The 20,504-nt window shown below is 50.7% G+C and overlaps 1 protein-coding gene across 21 annotated transcripts in view; it reads left to right on the top strand.

Annotated features, from left to right (window-relative positions):
* EPB41L1 (erythrocyte membrane protein band 4.1 like 1) overlaps window positions 1-19,832 on the top strand; it is a 122,766-nt gene extending 102,934 nt beyond the window's left edge. For 7 of the 21 annotated variants that reach the window (XM_048222125.2, XM_048222123.2, XM_048222128.2 and 4 more), the window contains 7 exons: window positions 776-880; window positions 2,399-2,479; window positions 7,570-7,656; window positions 8,455-8,538; window positions 10,574-10,654; window positions 11,000-11,116; window positions 16,344-19,832. In XM_048222125.2, coding sequence (XP_048078082.1) covers window positions 776-880; window positions 2,399-2,479; window positions 7,570-7,656; window positions 8,455-8,538; window positions 10,574-10,654; window positions 11,000-11,116; window positions 16,344-16,352 — 564 coding nt within the window. In that variant the 3' untranslated portion in view covers window positions 16,353-19,832. The other 14 variants (XM_048222124.2, XM_048222127.2, XM_044385798.3 and 11 more) reach the window with 7 other exon arrangements.
* Window positions 19,833-20,504: the final 672 nt, after the last annotated feature.

Raw genomic sequence — 20,504 nt, 5'->3', positions numbered from 1 at the left:
TTCATTCAGCTCACGTATGCTAATAGTCCCATGAACTGACCTTGCCAGAGGAGTCTGGAGAAACTGATCATTTAACTGAAGACTTCTAGAGTAGAGGTTGAAAATCAGTGGCCCCGGGCCAGATCTGGCTAGCAGATGTGTTTTCTTTGACCTTGATTGAAAAATCAGGATGTGGAATATAAAATCCACAGGTGTTTTTTTTTATATCATTAAAAAAATCAGATGATCCAGTCACTCAGAGGCCATGGCCGCCGTTGGCCAAACCTGAGTGGAGCCCATGTGTTCTCCTGTTCGCCCCAGTCCTGCCCACTTCACCCCTTTACAGCTCCTGCCTGGCCCCCCCGTAGCCCCCCAGGTGTGTGATTCCTGTGCTCAAGAACAGTTCAAATGAAGCAGCTGGGAGGTGGCAGCGTAATCATCAAAGTCAGAATTCAGTGACTTGTATATAAGGACAGTACTTAGTGGGGGGCCCGGCACAGACCCTATTAATTGAATAGTAGATGTTCTTTTAATGGTCGCCTAAAAACCAGCTTAGAGCCACCAGGAGCTGCTGTGGTGGCAGGGTCATGAGCAGCCTGTCTGGGTGCTGCTGGTGGTTCCAGCTCTCCCCTTGGGCTGTCCATCTGGGATGGCTCGCTGTGCCTCTTTGCCCTGACCCACGTGCCCTTCCAGAGACCCGGCCAGCCGCAGGGATGGGAGATACGCTACGGCAGCCTGTGAGCAGGAGTCACGCCGAGGCTTGGGTTATGGAGTGTTCTCCCTCATCTCCCTACAGCCCGTGAAAACGGAAACCATGACTGTCAGCAGCCTGGCCATAAGAAAGAAGATTGAGCCAGAGGCTGTCCTGCAGACCAGAGTCAGCACTATGGACAGCAGCCAGGTAACTTGGGCTCCCATTGCAGCCTGAGCATAGGTATTAGACAGTTAAGGGTGGGGTTCCCATCAAGGCCAAGCCCCTTGGCTAGCTCTTGCCACTCCAGCTTCCCCAGAGCCTCCGTTTTAACCTTGATGCTCTTCTGAGCTTCATTGTCCTCCCTGAGCTCTGGGGGTGGGCGGTGGAATGAGTTCTATCCTAGACAGACCATACCTCTTAGAGCCTCAATTTCCCATCTCTAAAATGGGAACGATCATGTCTCCCTGTCCTCCTGGGAGTGCTATAAGGACTAGCAGCGAGTGGACTAGACTGTGGCTTTCAGATTGTTTGAAGGAGTTGGAGAGGTTTCTTGAGGTATCCCAGGGGCTGTTTGGGAGAGAGAGGGCGAGATCCCACTCCAACTTTAGTCAGAATGACTCATGCTGGATCATTTTTTTATCCATGGCGATTCCATGTCAGATTGGCAAAATGAACAAACTGAGAAAAAGATAAAAAATCATTTGTCTTAGCGAGGTGAAACATACTTGGTACCCTGGACGGAGTGGTCCGAAAGAGACACAGGTGCGTTCTGGGCGTACAGGTGCGCAGTGCGTTGCCTAGGTTCCTCTTGTGGTTTTTTGGTTTTTAAACTTTGAACTTTGAGATTGTAGGTCTGATAGATGCCCTCCGGGTTCCTCCTGGCCAGATGAGCTGCTGTGCTGGGGGCAGAGACTGGTCTGCATTCAAGCCACATGCCTCCTCTGTGGCCTATTTTGTTTTGGTGACCCGTGTTTCATTTTGTTTTCATATAGAGAATTATAGAGAAAACGAAAAAAGGCCCCAAAGTCAATAGCCCAATAATCCTTGCTGATGTCAAAACAAAACAACAAAATGTTTACAGTTATGAAATTCGAACAGAACAAATTGAAATTTTTCTTGTGATTCTTCCCAGAAAAAAAATCTATGCAGATTCCAATATATACACTTATATCTCTAGATGATAGAGTTTTATACAAAAGAGATCCTCTTCTACACCTGACCCTTTTTTCTTACTGACTGTCTTGGAGATCACTCCTCGTTGCCATATGTGGGCCCACCTTACTCTTTGTCCCACTTAGGAGTGGCTCCTGACTTATCCTGCAGTCTCCCATCAATGGATCTGTGACTGTTTTTGTCTTTGGCAGTTAATGACAAATGCTTCCATGAACTTCTTTATTCATACTTCTTGGCAAAGTTTTCAGAGTTGATATCCAAAGGATGAATGCCCAGCACTGGGATCGCTGGGTTGAGGAATACGTGCATTGAGATTTGCATAGGGCTTGTGAAATTATCTGGGATTATTTGTCCTTTGTCAAATAAGATGATTCAAGTGACCTGAGGACCCCCTGTAACTCAGTCTGTGTATGGATGAGCCCCCCTCCCGCCAGTGCACGTTCACTCACACAGCCCGTCCCTCTGTAACTGGGAACGCCACCTGCCCAGGTCACGGATGCTGCAGGCAAGTGCAGTGTGCACACACTCTCTCATGACTCTTCTGGCCAGCAGGTTGATGGGACTGCCCCAGGGGGAAAGGAGTCCATAACAACTGCTCCCTCCATCACCACGGAGACCATATCAACCACCATGGTAAGTAGGACCCAAGAGACTTCCCTCTCTGACCAGTCCCCTTGCCCTCAAACAGCCAGATAACAACATCACATCACCGGCTGTCTGGGGCAGTCCTCATCTGCCCTCCCTGCTTCAGGTATGGGACATAGAGTCAAACTTCTCGTCTGGCACCACAATTACCACAGGACATCCAGTCAGACTTCAGTTTTCCAAATTGAATAATGTGGGAGGTGAAATCCCCGAGTCTCAGTTATCTGGACCATCTCAGCCACAGCGGGGGTAGAGGGAGGATGGTACCATTCGATTATTTGATTATTTGATTATTGGCAATGAGTGAGGATTTGAAAGTCCCTGACGGACCTTGGCAGCTGTGTGGTTTCTCAAGTCTCGGGCCACTTCCTGGCCTTGGTCAGTAGATGGCGTGCAATGAACCTAAATGGGAAGCTCAGGATTTGGGACCATCTCCCTAGATTCTGGCTCTGCTACCTATGTGCTGTCTGACCTGTGAAGGAAGGTCCTTGGCCTTGGGTGTCTTCATCTGTAAAATGGGAATAATCCCCATTCTGCCTGGTTCATGGGTTCTTTTTCTTTTTTTTTTTTTTAAGATTTTATTTATTTGAGAGAGAGGACTAGCACAATTAGGGGGGAGGGGCAGAGGGAGAGGGAGAAGCAGACTCCCTGTTCAGCTCGGTCCCAGGACCCTGAGACCATGACCTGAGCCACATGTAGATTCCTAACCAACCGAGCCACCCAGGCATCCCCTGGCTCACACGTTCTTAAAGAGTCCAGTAACGTCAGGTCCTTTAATGATGACACAGACCAGATACCATTAGGCACCCAGGCTGTGGCGCCATGCAAGGGCCAAGAACCATGCAGGGGTGATCTCATTGAGTCCTCACGAAAATGAGGGGATTCTCTTCTTTCTGCACCCTTTACAGATGAAGAGTCTGAAGTGCAGAAAGGTAAAGTGACTTCCTAAGGTCACACACCCGCTATGTGGTAGAGCCAGGTCCAACCCAGAAGCCTCCCTATGCACCTCAACTGCTCTGCACCCTCACCCCGACCACTGTGAACACTGGCCGCTGGGGCTGGCGTGGGGCTGGGTCCGGGGCTGGATCTGTCTCGAGCCGGTGGAAAGTTGTTTTCAAATGCTTTCTCCTGCCAAACCCCCGATAGACACCTAGGAAAGGAATTGCGTTTAGACTCCCAGCAGGTAGGTTTTGAGCAAACAAAGGGAAATAACTCTGAACCGGTTACCAGCTCGCACCCTCTTTCCTGGTCACTCTGTCCCACCTCTCCCTCAGTCCTCCACGTGGCATTGGATGCTTCTAGGGCTAAATTTAAGTTCATACTATGGTGAGTAGGCAGTTACATCGTTCATTTACCCACCTGCCCGCCCACCCATCCATCCATCCATCCATCCATTCATTTCTTCCAAAAGCATTTTTTAGTCTCTGTTGCCTGCCTGGTAGGGAATACAGAGTTGAAGGACATCTACTGCCTGCAAGAAGTCATCTGTTCAAGTAATGATCGCGGGCACGTGTCATTGTTTGGGTCCTGGGCACACAGTGGTGAACAAGGCCCAGCTCTCCCACGTCCTGGCAGGATGACCCCCGGGCAAGTTACCTGAACCTCTCCAAGCCTCAGTTCCCACTTCTGTAAAATGGGGTGATGGGGGCAATAATAGCACATCCCTCAAAGGGTTGACCCAAGGAGGGACCGAGGTAATCTGTGCAGAGGCGTGCCTGGCACATAGTAAGGGGTCTGTAAATGTGAGCTGCTGTTCTTTGTCCCTGCCTTCATGGAACAGTGTAATAAATGCTTTCCAAGGGGGCGCAGGGAGGAGAGGCATGGGGCGACACCCCTGCCGGGAGGACTGAGAGGGCTTTACCTCGGCAGGGACATCTGAGCCATCCTTCAGGGATAAATGACAGTGCGGCCACAGCAGCAGGCATCCTAGGCAGTGGGGACCGCAGGTGCAAAGGCAAGGATGGGAAGGAGCGGAGCATTGGGGGAAAGGCAGGTGGTCAATGAAGCAAGATGTCAGGTGTGTGGAAGAGGAGCGGGGTGGGGGAGAAGAGGCTGGGAAGGCAGGCTGGGCCAGAATTTGAAGGGCGTCACATGTCACATAGGAAGTTCACACTTTGTCCTGGACACAGTGGGGCATCACTTCAACTTTGAAATGCGGGTGTGATGTCATCAAATATGTGTTTCTGTGTTTTAGAAAGATTACCCTGGCAACTGTGTGGGATGTCACTAGAGAAAAAATTCCTTCCTGTCCTCCCTCCCTCCTTCCTTCTCTCGGCAAATATCTGTTGATTGCTGTGTGGTGCGCTGTGCCCGGTGCTCTGAGCCCAGCACTGAGGAAGCCGACGGCGCCCTGAGCCCACACGCCATTGGGAGAGACGGGAAGGGAAGGCAGGGAGCTGGTTTAAGGGCTGCAGCAGAGCCGGTGTGCAAGGAGGTGGGTGCGGAGAAGGGGGCAGGGTTAAGGCATAACTGGAGAGAGGAAGATGGTGAGGAGGAGAGCCCTCAGCTGGAGGGAGGAAGGGTCCAGAGCGGAGACGGTGGCATTGCCCTGGCCAGGGAGAGAAGCCACACCTCCTGGAGGCAGGCGAGAGGACTGGCCATAGGTGAAGGGGAGACGGACAGAGCAGATGGTGCCTTGTTTTGAACGACCTGTGTCCCCATTAGTGGCCTCTATTTTCAGTGTGAAGGTGGAGGTGAGGCTTTGTCCGGGACAGAGGGCGCAGTGGGAGAAGAGGAGGCTTTGGGGAAGAATTGCCTGGAGTGACAGCAGGACTCAAAGGGGCTAGTGACTCTCCTAGGCTGGCAGGAAGGAAGCATGGAGCCCAGAAGTCTGCCCCCACCCTTGTTTGAACTGAAGCATAGTTGACACACAACGTGACGTTGGTTTCAGGTGTATGACATAGCGATCGACAGCTCTATACATTATGCTGTGCTCAGCACAAGCGTAGGGGCCATCTGTCACCACGCAGCCCTGTTACAGTACCACGGACTCTATTCTCTGTGCTGCGCCTTTCATGCCCGCGGCCTGTTCATCCTGGAACAGGAAGCCTGCACCTCCCACTCCCCCTTCACCTCTGGTTGCCCAACCCTCCACCCCCTCCCCTCTGGCAGCTCCCAGTTCTCTGTATTTATGATCTGTTTATGCCTTTTTTCATCGGTTTGTTTGTTTGGTTTGTGAGATTCCACATGTAAGTGAAATCATATGGCATTTGTCTTTGACTTAAATTTCACTTAACATCATGCCGTCTAGGTCCATCCATGCTGTTGCAAATTGTCAGATCTCATTCTTGTTTATGGCTGAGTAAGAACATTATCTAGCACGCCGTCCTTATCCATTTACCTATCCGTGGACGCTTGGGCTGCTTCTATATCTGGGCTATTGTAAATACTGCTGCAATAAACATAGGGGTGCACAGATCTTTTTAATGAATATTTTTGTTTTCTTTGGGTAAATACCCAGTACTGGAGTTGCTGAATCGTATTTTTACTTTTCTCCGAAGAGGTGTTTTCCACAGTGGCTGCCCCAGTTTGCACTCCCACCAACAGTGCATGAGGGCTCCCTTTTCTCCACATCCTCACCGACACTGGTTGTTTTTGTCTGTTTGAGACTGGCCTTTCTGACAGGTGTAAGGGGATATCTCATTGTGGCTTTGAGCTGCGTTTACCTGGTGATGAGTGATGTTGAGCATCTTTCTGTGTCTGTGGGCAAGACCTCCCGTTTTAAGGCCTGCTGCTGGGCCACATTCTGGGACTCCATCTGAGAAAGTTGCTCATTGGTGAAATGCCAGGTGACCAGGTCACTGCCTCAGTTGGAGGCAGTCCTGGCGGGGCAGGCAGAGCAAAGGCAGAGGGCTTCCATCCTTACCTGTCCCCTGGCAGGCAGAGGTCCACATCTAGTACCGTGCACACACCAGGGCCGGGGTTCAGCCGCTGGGCAGCTGCCCAGCAGACACAGCTCTGGGCCCCTGGACAGACAAGGGTGAGCCCAAGATGGTGCAGAAAGTGGGAGGTAGAGGCGGGCGGCCGGGCCCCCTGCCAGACATGGGGCAGTACACCTGGCCAACCCAGGAGTATCCAGCGGGTAGAATCCAGCGTAGGACCAGGAGAGCTGCTCCAGGGTGAGAGCTCTGAGGGCAGAGTAGCATTGCACGTAGGGCTTGGAGTCTGACGAATACGGGTCTAAATCCGGGCTCTGTCACTAACTTGCTGGTGGACGGAATGAGCCACTTGACATTGTCTGGCCTTCCGGTTTCTCGACTCTGAAACAGGAATATTAAAACAATTTCCTGTGGTTGTTCCGAGGATTAAATGAGATCGTGCAGCCTTAGCATAATACCGAGCACATAGCAAGTACTCAGAAAACAGTAGGTATTATTATGTTGTTCGTAGCCAGCCTATATTCCTATGTTTATCCAAGATCGGCATTTGCAAAGCCCTTTCTCCTCTGTTAACCTCATAATATCTCTGTGGGAGTTGGGCAGGGGTGTCTTTTTAAAAAAATGCTTAAGACAATATTTTTAGAGCAGTTTATTTTTTTAGAGCAGTTTCACAGCAAAATTGAGAGGAAGGTACCCCATATGCTCCATATATGGGGATATATACAGAGAGATTTCCCATATGCTCCTCACCCCTGCACACGCACACCTCCCCCACAATCAGCATCCCCTACCAGAGTGGGGCATTTGTTACCACTGACAAACCGACATGGCAGGAGTCCCATTTTATGGGTAAATCCATGAGGCCCACAGAGTGGAGGTGGCTGTGCACCAGCTCACGTGGCTAGAACATGGCAGGGCCAGGACGAGAGCCTGAATGTCTCCCCTCCTTAGTGCTTCCTGGGAGCAATGTCCCTAACACCAGGCACTCCAAATGTTGAGTGAGTGAGTGGGTGAGCCAGCACATGAGTGTGTGAGCGAGTGAGAGAGTAAGGTTGAGAGCAGGTGTGTGTGAGCATGTGAGTGCGTGACAGTGTCACTCCTCAACTTCGTGGCTGTGAGAGCCACACAGCTGTGTGCTCTGGCCATCCTGGGGGCCCACCCACGTGAGATCTGGCCGTCTGAGCGCTATTGTTTCCCCAGGAGAACAGTCTCAAGTCCGGGAAGGGGGCAGCTGCCATGATCCCAGGCCCACAGACGGTGGCCACGGATATCCGTTCTCTTTCTCCGGTAAGTGGCTAGGGCCAGCTCAGGCTAGGGGCCTCTGTGCTGAGAATGCGGTCCGCAGGTGGCCCACAGAAAGTGCAGCGTAGAGCCCAGAGGGCTGCCCTTGGAAGCACCGCGCCAGAAGCCTGGATCGTTCTCAGATGCCCACAGGGCTCCCTTGTGCCCACCAGAGTCTCATCCGTCGCCTCCACCCCCACATACACACACCGGAGGGCATCGCAGCGCGAGGGTGAAGCAGCCCCCTCTTCGGTGGTGCCTGTGATGGGACAGCTCGTTTGCATCTGCTCTCTGTCCGGAGCAGGAGGAAATATGGACGAGGAGTCCAGAGGCTTGCACTCTGGACGTGGCTCTGTCAGTGGCTCCCGTGAGCCTGGGTCTGTCAGTGTGAGGTCTCTTGCATCCCTGCATTCGCCAAGTCTGTCCTTCTCCTTGTCTAGCCCCGGAGGCCACGTGTTCCTGGCTGTGACGGGGTGGGGGTTCGGGAGGGCTCTATTTCCACCCTGGATCCCCCATGCATTCTTCTAAGATGCCAGGATTCTTACATTCTGGGGTCTTGTTAAGATTCTGGGCCTCGGGAATCTCAGGTTCTAGGAATCTGAGAGTCAACGGTTTGAAAATTTCATGGATCTAGCATTCTGAAGATTCCAGTATTCCTGAATTCTTAGAATCAGTGATTTAAACCATCTTGGCTTCCAAACTTCACCTTCGTGGGGCCCCCTTGGTTTACCACCCCCACCCCCACCGTGCAGAGCCCAGTGTCCTTACCTCACCCCTGGGGTGGGGGGTGGTTATATTCTGCAGATCATCGGGAAAGATGTCCTCACCAGCACCTACGGCGCCACCGCGGAAACCCTCTCCACCTCCACCACCACCCATGTTACCAAAGTGAGTAGCAGCAGGGCGCCGTCTGCCCCCAGCCTGGCTGTGGGGCTGGGAAGGTCATTGCCATTGCTGTGCCTTGTATCGTGGACAGAGAAGACCTGTGGTGGTCTAGTTTCTGGAGTGCTATACGCTTTGTTCTGGACTACGGGTTGACCTAGGCACGGACCCCACCCTTCAACGTTGACAGCCAGGCTGGTGGGGGGGCAAGACCGCCTCACTGGAAGTAACTCAGAGCCATGGCATTTGCGCCTTACGGACCTTAAGGGCCGGCAGGATTTAGAAGAGGTGATGTAAGGAAGCCTAAAAGAGTGAGGAGGGGTCTTCTGGAAAAAGTGGGATTTGTGCAGGGTCTTAGGAAGCCAGGTAGGACTCATGAGGGAGGAGAAGACAGATGCAGACATTCTAAGCAACGCAGAAGATGGGAGCAGAGACCGTGTATTTGTTTATTTGTTCGCTGTGCGGACGTTAGTGACCGTCAACCTTATGCCCACCTCTGCGCGAGGGGTGCTGGTGGCTGCAAGCAATGCATGTTTGTGGGGACAGCGGCCGTGGTCTCCGTCAGGGAGAAATAGCACGTAGGGGGTGTAGCTGTGGGGAATGGGGGTGGACTGGAGGCAGGGGAAGCCAAATAGCGACCAATGAGACAAATCCCAGGGCAGATGTGACTCTGAAGGGTCTGAGTCTAAGAGCTGTTGGAATACTGTCAAGACTTTTTAACTGGGGAGTGACCCAGCACCAAGAGGTTTAAGGAGGGGAGATGAGGTCCACCTGGATGCGCAGGTTGATGGCGGAAAGAAGAAAGAGAGGCTTGAAGGGACGAGGGGTGGGGGGCCTGGACCGGGCTATGAACCGCAGTGGGGGAAGGAAGAGGCAGGGCCACGGGAGGGAGTCACTCCCTGCGCGTCAGCTGTGACTCAGCCAATGAGCACAGAGGGCTGAAGGCAGGCTGACAAGCATCTCCACGCCCACCCGAGTGGCCAGGAGGGAGGCAGGAGGGGGCCCAGGCCGGAGGGAGGCCTGGAGGAGGGGGACTGGGGAGGCAGGTAGAGGTGGAGGTTCTGCTGAGCCATTGAGGAGGAAGTCTGCTGGGTAGCGCTGGCCCTCCCGCACACACCCCGTCCCAGCACTACTCACCCCCACTCCGGTGCGGGACGCGGTACCTTTGCACGTTCCGGGAAGCCCCCGCTTTCACCGGAAGCATTTGTGAGCAATGTTGACTTCACTGAAGGTTTTACGGGAAGGTTTTCCATCACACACGTCACCGCATACAGCTCAGAAAACTCTTCTTCCCGAAGTTTCTCCCCTCCTTGCCAACCAGGAGGCCCCTTCTTTCTGTCTGCTCCTGGCTCCTGCTGGAATTTCCCTCAGCTACCACTCTCCTTGCTATGCCAAGCAGTTAGGTCCTCCCCCATCTTCTACTTCCAAACTGGTGCCCAAACCCTGCCCTTTCAGAGAACAGTGGAGGTTATGAGTATCACCAACGCGATTTTCTCTCGTAGTTTTGTTTGAAGTCATTTAAGATAGAACCTTGTCACCATTCACATTTCATTCATGTGTTCATTCAACAAATCTGCGTTTAGCACCTGCCCTGGTCAGATTGGACCGGGGAGGGGGAAGGGGCGGAGGGGGCACAGAAATGAACAAAATGCGGCCCCTGCCCTCAGGAGCTCCAGCCTAGTGAGCTAGACGGGGTCACACACACAAGGTCAGTGCGAGGCAGAGAGCCCCAGAAACCACGCAAGAGAGACAGACTTGGTACTCAGGGAGTACCAAGGCAGGAGGGGGGCAGGGTCACCAACCACGATCAGGGAGGCATGACTTGAGCTGGGCTTGGAAGACCTAGAGGGGGCAGTTTGCTAGTTGGGGGAGTGGTGGCCTTGGGCGAGATGTGCCATCTAAAGTCCCAAAACCAGAAGAGGGAGCCAGGAGAGAAGGTGACTGCTGGTTCCAGCCTCGCCCTTGAGGGGTGCTTTGGATGGGTGCCCTGTCACAACCCCGCAGAACCCAGGGCTGACCTTGCCGCCCTCTCACTCTGCAGACTGTGAAAGGGGGGTTTTCTGAGACGAGGATCGAGAAGCGGATCATCATCACTGGGGATGAAGATGTTGATCAAGACCAGGTATGGGGGTAGGGAATGCTGTTCCCGGCAGCCCTGCCCAGTCCCCAGTCCCTCCCATATGGGGTCACCCATGGACAGCTGCCCTTGTGAGCAGAGGTGAATTCCACTTCATGCTGATCCTATCCAGACAAGGAGCCCCAAATGAACCCCAAAGAAAGGGACATAGAATAGGAGCCTGAAGGAGCCAGAGGCCCTGAGCTCTGGGCTCTCCCTTGAACTCCTTGACCACTGCCCCTCCCTGGGCCTCAGTTTCCACAGCTGTACATGAAGGGGCTTGTCGGTCTCCCCGATCTCTCCCGTATTCAGTATCCTGTGGTTCCTCACTTTGTTGCTCTTTTCTACCAGGCCCTGGCTCTGGCCATCAAGGAGGCCAAACTGCAGCATCCTGACATGCTGGTAACCAAAGCTGTGGTATACAGAGAAACAGACCCGTCCCCGGAGGAGAGGGACAGGAAGCCACAGGTAAGCCCTCTGAGGCTCAGCAGCCATGACAAGGGAAGAGGGAACACTGGTGAGATCTTCTGAGGGTCGTTTCCATCTGAGAGCCTGTCAGGTGGCTTGGGCCCTAGCACAGCTTTCAGTCCCCACGTCCCTGGTTGTGGCTCAAAGGAGAGAAGTAGTTCCCCCAAATACAACAAATCAGAGTGGGGGATGGGGGGCAGGAAGACTGGTTCTTTGGCTTCTTGGGGTTTTCAGGCCCCAGACCTAGAAAAGCATATCTGGAAGTGATGAGGACAGGGAGAGAGGGTGGATAGCATATCCTAAGGCGGGACAGCTGGAGACAAGCACAGCCTCACTTGAAGCCAGAAAAAGGCCCCTCAGGTCCCGGGGCCACCTTCCTGTCCCTGAGTCTCTGCCTTCATCACAGGTCACTGGATGTTGCTAAGGGGGAATATGATGACCAGAGCCCTTGATCCCATCTGTGTTACTAGATTGCAAACCCTTTAACTTCTCAGGCTACCTTGGGCCAGAAACTTACTTTTCTGTTTTCTTATGGACGGACCATCCATGTCTTGCTGAACAAGAGGAAGGAGATGATGCTACCGCAGATAGGGCTTTTATTGGTCTAAATTGGGGGAGGGGTTCTTCTGGTCCCTCTGAAAATTGACTGGATTTTATCAGACTTATAAAATGAAATCTCACAGACGTCAAGTTGAGTGGTAGAATTCTATACAAGTCCAAAAGTAGGCCAAACTAGTCAATGATGGTAAAAGTCAGAATAGTGCTTAGTTCTGGGATGTGATATTGACAGGGAGGAGTCACAAGGGAACCTTTGGGGGTGCTGGAAATGTCAGCATCTTGAACGGGGTAGGTCACGTGTGTGTGTGTGTGTGTGTATACACATATATAAATGTGTTGAGCTGTGTCCTTGGATTTGTGCTCTTTACACACCTCATACATTGTACCACAATAAAAAAAAAAAAAAAACTCATCTCAAAGACTCCTACAAGCAGCAGATCTCCTTTTTGCCCTCTTCCCTGATGAATGAGACCGTGTTTTCTAGAAAGATACAAGAATGTGGATCACCACCCCCTTCCTGTCAGAAGGAAAAACACTGAAACATTTTCTGGCCACTTTGAAACGCTGCCAAACCCTGGTCTAGACTGTGCTGTCCAACAGAACTTTCTGCAGTGATGGAAATGTTCTTTTTGTGCTGTGCGACACACATAGCTATCGAGCACTTGCAATCGGCTCATCTGAAATCAGATGTGCTTTAAGGGTAAAATGCATGCAGGAATTTGAAGACTTAATATGGAAAAAGGCATGCAAAATATCTCAATGTTTCTATTACCCGTTCAAATGATCATGTTTGGATATATTGGGTTAAATAAAATATATTATTAAAGTTCATTTCCCCTGTTTCTTTTACTCGTTTTAAGGTAATTTAAAATTTAGAATTTTAATTTAGAAATGAAAAGTTTCTATCTAGAAGATTTAAGGAAATTAGAAATATCTAGAAAATTTAGCAAATACCGTCTAGAGAAATTTAAATTCCATATGTGTCTTTCGTTTCTGTTTCTGTTGGACAGCACTGCTCTAGAAGTATAAGCTGGTCATGGGCAAAGCCTACGTCCCAGCTTTCCTCGGGTTTCCAGGCAAACCGTCCCTCCTGTCCCCTCCGTCGTCCAGTTATCCTTGCCTTTCGTCCCCCAGATCTCTGAGTGGTAGTGCGGCGAGAGCTGAGCTGGCAGCATCACCTGGGGATTACCGGTACTGGACAACCATGGTCATAAAGTCTGATTTAGAAGGGCTGGACCCGACCTGGGGATCTGTATTTATAGGTTGGTCCGTAGGAAGTCCATGTGCAGCTATTGGTGCAAAGAATTCTGTGCTGGGAATCCAGGGACCTGGCTCCAATCCCAGCCATTCCCTCGTGGGCACGCAGTTTCCTCACTTGCAAAATGAAGAGATGGGGCAAGCCCCTTCCAGTCATGGCCTTCTGGCTGTTTATTTGCTTTCCTAGAGTACCTGGCACATGTTTCTCCTATTTTCTTCTTCCCCTATCTTGTTCCTCCCCATCTTTCCTGGGGCATTTCCAGCCAGTCCCCCAGGTTCCTGCCTTCCCATTTTCCCTGGCCACTCAGAGCTCTCCCTGCCGCCACATCCTGGCCACCCCACCCCCACCCCTCACTGTGCAGCCTTTCACATCTGCCCACTTGGCAGGTCTCATTCGTCCTCTTTGCTCCTCTGTTAGTTCTTCCTTTGATGCCATTGTCCCACACACCACCATTCTGTCTCTCCTCTCTCTCTTTCTCTCCACCCCCTCCTTCCCTGTCTCCTTCTTTCCCTCTCTCCCTCTTTTTCTTTGTCTCTCTCCCTGTTTCCTCGCTCTCCCTTCCTCTATCTCTCTCCTTCTTTCTCTCCCTCTCTGTCTCTCCTTCTCTCCCTCTCCCTGTCGGATTCTCTTTGAAGTTCACCTTATTCATGTCACCCCGGGAAGACAGAAGTTTCTCCCTTGCCTTTTCTCTCCACATGCTTTACTACTAGTTAAGAGCCACATTTGACCCCTTATATCATCAGACTCACTCATTCTGGGGGAGAGGTCTTCTCTGAATTTGAAAACTCTTTTTTAAAGTGCTTGAAACATGTCGGTTTGATGGATGGATGTATCTTGGTAGCCGGAGGAAAGAGCTGGAATCCTGCAAACATGGATTTAGTCTCGGCCCTGCCTGTTATTAGCCACGTGACTTCCAGCAGATTATTTATCTCTGCACTTTGCTCACCAGCTAGTGGTCAGCAACCATAATCACAGTGATAACAATTGCTGAAATGTATGGAGTGTTTATACTATTCCAGGCTCCAGGCCATGCACTTGACCTAAGTATTGTCATCTGCTCATTCTTACAAATGAGGGAACGGAGTCCCCGAGATATCAGGTGATTTTCTCAAAGCCATGGGGCTTGATGAGGGAGTCAAAGCTCATCTGTGAGACTCCAAAGCCACCCTGTGGTCTTAACCTCCTTATCCCATAGGGTTAGTGAGATCATCCATATACAGTAGTTAGCACAGTGCCCGGCACATAGTAAATGCTCATTAAAAGCTAAAAGGATCACTCTGATTACTATCAACTTAAAGTAAGCTAACAAAACACTGCACATTTGGACTCTGATGTAATAAACCGAGAAGAATAACTTATAATATGGCATCATTCAGATGCCCCTGGCCCTTCTGAAGTGTCTAAAGGCTTTTGAAGACATCCCACGTCATGTTTCCACTGAACTATAGGACTTAAAGTGCAGCCTGCCACTATTTAAAAAAAAAAAATCCTCAGGTAGTTAGCAGAATTGAGTAGAAAGAACACACTAGGCTTTGGAGCCAGAAAGTCCTTGCTAGCAGTTTGCCCAGAGGAACCTCCCTGGGCCTCAGTTTCCTCATCTACAAAATGAAGTTAAACTATGTTTTGGAGCTGCTGTAACAATTAGCATCTGTGAATGTCTTAGTTTGGGCTGCTATGACAGCACACCATAGACTCGGTGGCTTGAACAACATATGTTTATTTCTTCCCAGTTACGGAGGCTGGGAAGTCCAAGATCAAGGTGCAGGTGGCTGTCTTCTCTGTAGGTCCTCACCTGGCAGAGCAGAGAGAAAGAGAGAATCTCTCTTGTGTATCTTTTTATAAGGGCATTAATCCTATAAGTGAGGGCTCCACCCTTAATAACCCAAGTACCTCCCGAAAACCCCCTCCAAGTCCCTCAAATTGTGAATTAAGGCTCCAATATATGAATTTTGGTGTGGGGACACAAATAATCAATCCGCAGCAGTGACACACAAGGACAGCGCGTCACCTGCAGAAGGTGCTTAGCACCGTGAACCCGCATCCTGACCCCTTGAGGATTTGCCATGTGCAGGGATGGATGAGAGCCCTGAGTAAGTCAGACTGCAAGTTTCTGCCCCCAGCCTGGTGCCCAAGCCCTGTCTCCTTGTAGGTGTCCTTCTTGCTGCTCTTTAGCTCCTCTTCCCTCCCTGAATCCTCCAGAAACATCTGTTCAAACTCCAGTTGACTCTTGGCCTTCCTTCCAGAAGTCCCTCCTCTTTGAAGTTCTTGCTGTGAGTGTGGAAAGCACACCCATCTGACACAGGGTCTTTTTTCTCCCTGCAACTCACAGGCCAGATGTGTGGTTTCTGCTCCATCTTCTCCCACTGGCCCACCTTCTCCAGACAGGACCTGTCTCCCAAGCACCGCCAGCAACACCCAGCTTCCTTACCTTCAAGATTTTGATGGGAGAAAAAAAATGACCTGTTTCAGAGCAGAAAACTTGGGCTCTAGTCCCATTTCTGTCACCAACTCACAAGGACATTGAACCCTCTGGGTCTCAATTTTCCCATCTGTCAAGTAAACTGAGAAGGATTTCATGTATATAACTCCATTCGCACTTGACCCTGTGTGCGTGGTAAAGGGCAGGAAGGATAATTCACCTGTTAAGTGGTTTTGGGTAGTTGCTATGCATCAGGCACAGTGATGAGAACTGGAAAGACAAAGATCAGTAAAAGGCGGCCATTGCCCTCAAGGAGATCCCGACAGTGTGTGGCTAAGTTAACCACAGCAGTCGTAGTAATAGGAACAGTCAGTATTTGTTCAGCGCTTCCTGTTTGCTAACCCTTGTTTCGAATGCTCCCTGTAACTGCGTGAGGAAGCACCCCCTTTACAGGGGAGCACAGGAGGCCTAAAGAAGTTAAACACACCCAAGATGACAGAGCTCATAGGCCATGGAATGGGATTTGAACTCACGCAGTCTGATTGGGGAGCTCATGCCCTTAACCACAAAATTTTGGAGTCAAACTTGAGTTGGAATCCAGGCTCCAGTGTCTTTATGGAAATGCTGCTTCCTGGGGTTTAATCCCCGAGACACACAGGCCCGTGGAGATCAGAGAGGAAAAACAAAGAGCTTCTGCAATCACAACCAAACAGTTCTTAGACCGAGAGAAGGTAGGAAGAAAAGGGGAACCGCATGTGGTCTGAGCTTCTCAGTGTTAAAGGAAACTTAGATTTCCAGACAGATGCGGGTTCGGGTCTCAGCTGTGTGGCCTTGGACAAGTCACTGTCTTCCTGAGCCATAATATAAAGAGCACACAGGAAAAGCAGCTGAAACAACCTCTTGCTGCATATTTAAAGATGAATGAGCAGAAGTTATTAATTTGTCTTGTCCTCTTCCTTCGTGTCCCCTCCCCTCCATGCCTCCGGCTCTAGGAATCCTGACCTCTGTGAAGAGATGCTGGCGTTTCTGGTCCAACCCAAGCCAGAGAACCGTTAAGAAGGGGCCTTCATCCTGGATTCTCCGACTCAACATCGAAGTCCCAGCTGTGACGTACTGTCACCAAAGAGGGACTGGGAAAGGAAAAGCATATATATATAGATATATATAGATATAGATATATATACAGGAAACACCGCGTCCTTGCACTGCTGCTGGGGCTGGCCGCGCAGTCGGCCAACAGCAGCAACCAACATCTGAACACCTACATTTCCTTTGCAGACAAATTGAAGAACTGGTGGGATTTTTCAGGAAAAAAAAAAAAAATATATATATATATATATATATATACATATATATATATATAATGACAGTACTCTCTCGCTCCCCCTTTCGAAGCCCTGCGGAACGACAAAAGCAAGTCAGACCACAATGATCATAGGCGTACAAAACGACCCTGGTTCCGCACATTACCTTGCGTGGACGAGCATTCCATTTGTCCTGAAGCGTGTGCTGCCCACTCCGATGCAAAGGAAACACTTTTGCAGCAAAGCAAGAGAAGTCGCAGCAGCAAGACACGCACCGTCAACCGTTTGCCAAGAACAAAAGAAACCGTTTGCCAAGAACGAAAGAAAATCCCCTACTCAGAAAGGAGGAGGAACACTGGATTATTATTTTTTGGGTCTTGACACTGGGCTGCAAAATCCACCTTCCTTTCTTCCGCCTCCCCTTCCCTTCCCCTCGACTCACGCGTCTTGTTGTCATTTCTGTCTTGGCTCCCTCCTCCCCCTCCTCCACCCTCTGTATCCTGGTCCTGCCGAGGGCCACTGCGGATGACTCTGGTTTGAAACAAAAAAAAAGAAAAGAAAGCAAGAACAGAAAACCCAGCCACAGGAAGGAAAGTAGACATTGTATGTTTATGGGTTCTCATTACGAAGGTGCAGCTTGTAGGAGATGTGTATGGATGTGCTTTTAAGTTATGTATATGACATATAACAGGAAACAAATATTAAAATAAACAGTGCTGGTAAGTATGAAGCTGACATTTTAAAATTATAATTACCCGACTGTGATTGATGTATCCCATGGTTCTTAGAGCTCACCGAACCGGCCCAGCCGAGGAGACCTGGACTCTGGCTGTGGGTTGCTCGCAGTAGGAGCTGACGGTTCAGCGTAGTAATACAGTGTGTGGTATTTGTAACTGGTTGATTGGTGGGGAGGGTTGGGGACCCCAGATGGAGGGGCAGGAGTTTGGCAAGAAGGAAGAAACACAGACATAGTCCAAGATGCCTTTCCCCCCCTCGGGCAGTAGCCACCAGGGCCTGGTCTGTGCTCAGGTGTGGGGTCCAGAGTCAGGATTCCGCTAGAGGGGTCCCCTGGCTCAGCTCCCATACCTCCCTAGGGGGTTTGCTTCAGTTTTCAGTATTCTCTTTTTTTTGGCCACATGTCTTTTCCCTGACCACGTTATGATGGCTGACTCCCCATGCAAAGGGACGTGACACCCTTGGCCACCACAGAGGTTGGTGGCTTTAACCCAGCTGTCTGGAGAGCCCGGCTCGCTCTCACCCTCTACCCCTCCCACATTCATTCTCTTCCTCCTGGGCCAAAGCAGCTGTGGTAGAGACCAGGAACACAGAGCAGGCCCCATAGGGTAAAACTTCATTTCTGAAGGCTTTGCCTGCCCCGGAACAAGCCTCGGATGAAAGGTGGTGTTGCTCAGAGGCTCCTTCTATGTATGAGACTCTGGCTTTGGAAACCTCCCCTTTAGCCAGCATCTGAGCTCTGAGCCTGTACCCTCAGAGTCCCCAGAATTGCCTTCAGACCACAGAAGCCCTTGGAGAATACCCCTTCCAAAGCTTGGGCTTTCCCAGGCTTGCCTGCCAGGAGCTGCTTCTCTGAGCTTAGTGAGTCCCCTTTGGAGGGGATATATCCCCACCACACTTTAATTTCTCAGTCCCATCTTACCTCCCCCGTCCCACATCTACAGCGGTGATTAAATTCATTCAACAAATTATTTATTGAGTACCTACTTGGGCCAGACACTATTCTTGGACTGCAGGAGAGAATGTCGGGGAGGGGAGGGACCTGGAAGTCCTCTGAGCCAGCCTTACATCTTCAATCATGGCTTGCCCCTCTGAGAGCATTTCCACATTCTCTCCAATTATTGGCCATTGCCCAGGGATACCCCCAACCCAGAGGGCCCTGGCTTACTTATCAGTTTCCCCAATGACATATATGCTCAGTTTGCTAAGCTGGTGCTGACCTGAGGACAAGAAACCAGAACAGTGTTTGCCTCTATGGGCAAAAATAGGACAGAGAGCAGGCAGAGAGAGCCCTGCCCCTGGGGCTCCGATGGTGGATTCGGTCACACCCCACACACACACACTGGAGCAAGACCGGTGGCCCAGGCCGACCCCTCCCGTCCCACCCTGAGTGTGACAGGTCACTTCCCATGCACCAGGTTCTTTTTACAATCTTGGTGGAGAAGCCACAGAACCTCCTTCCTACCCCTCTCAACCTGAGAGCTCCTATTCTTTCTAGACCAAGGGCTGGAATGGCTCCGCCCTCTCTGGGCCACCCGGAATCTGGCTCAAGCACACCTGTCTTTGCAGGAACCAGGTGTCCCGAGCACTCTGGTCACACCTCAGAGGGAAAGTGTTTGTTCTGGATTCTACACCTGTTTACAGCCCTTGAATGCGTGGCTTCAGAGCAGGGATGAAGTGACCCAGGTTTAGTGTGTGGGCCGGCCAGAATTTGTGGAGCTCTTCATCCCACGGATGCTGTGACCTTCCTTCCATGGGGAGGCAGGTAGTGCCACAGGGAGGAGGGGAGCTGCAAAGCTGAAATCTAGGGCACTGTTTCCTCCCATCCTCCTCTTGATAGAGAATATAGATGTTTGTCTTGTCTGTCTTCAACCTACTTTTCTTTTTTTCCTTTTTACATTTCTCACCCTTTCTGTGCTGCCTCTCCACCCAGGAGACCATGTGGCATAGTGGAAAATGTCCTGGAGGGTATCCTGGCTCAGCCCCTAACTCACCATGTGACATTGGACTAGTCCCACCCCCCCACCCCCTTTGGGGCCTCAGTTTCCCCATTTGCAAAATGAGCAGGATAAACCAGATGCTCTCCAGGGTCTTTTCCCAGTCTGCTGTCCTACAGATCTTCATTTTCTCTTATTTTGCTTTCTTGGGATCTTTTCCATCTGAGGGGACAGGAAGTGCCAGGACCTGTTTCAGTTTGTAAATCCTGCAAGCACATTCCAAGACTGGCCTGCAATTGCATGAGCAACATCACTCTAAATAATTTTTTTTTCAAAAGCACCTTACCAACCAACTGCGATGCTGTCCTGTTCCTTTTTACTCACACCCCTTCCTCCCCTCTCGTCCCCACACTCCCCCACCTCAGTGCTCTGTGCTGTATGCGTGTGCTCTCTGTTCTTGTATACTCAATAAAAGTGAAATAAATGTGTTTGATGCTGAACCACACACTGTCTTGGCATCTCTCTCTCTCTCTGACCTTAGCTACCAGTACCAGTTGGCATTGTGGGAAGGGCTAAAACTAGGGTGGAAGAAATCCCAACCTTGAACACTCTCATGCCACACATATTTGCAGCTTCCAGTGTGGTTCATGACTTGGGTTAGGCTCTGCAGGCATGACAGCAAATAAGACAAAGTTCCTGCCCTCCAGGAACTCTCGGGCTGGTAGAGAGCGAGAAACAAATAATACAACAGGCAAGCAGTCAGGGACAAGAGTGATCAGCACCAGGAAGGAAATGCACAGAGGCAGGAGATGGCTGCCAAAGGAGACCACTTTAAATAAGGTGGCCAGGTACGGCTTCCCTGAGGAGGAGCTGAATGAAGAGAAGGATCCAGTAAGGTGAGGGACTCGGGCAAGAATATTCTAGGCAGGAGGAACAGTAAGCATGTGTGCCCCAGGATACAGAGGGGCTTGATATATGGAGGGAGCATGATCTCTCCTCTTTCTGAAAGAAGAGCATTTACATTGGGGTCTCTTCCTACAACCCCCTCCATGGGAGCCTAATGGATAATGTATACAGCAACCCCCAGCGTCAACCTTTGCCCACTGCCACGTATGTTGCCATATCCCTGTACATGCCACCCATCCCATTATTGACTTAGTTATCTAAACGGACTCTG

The sequence above is a fragment of the Ursus arctos genome, unplaced genomic scaffold (genome assembly GCF_023065955.2).
Source record: "Ursus arctos isolate Adak ecotype North America unplaced genomic scaffold, UrsArc2.0 scaffold_16, whole genome shotgun sequence".
Classification (NCBI taxonomy): Eukaryota; Metazoa; Chordata; class Mammalia; order Carnivora; family Ursidae; genus Ursus; species Ursus arctos.
Note: the sequence above shows the minus strand (reverse complement) of the source record. Positions and strands in the feature narration are given on the sequence as shown.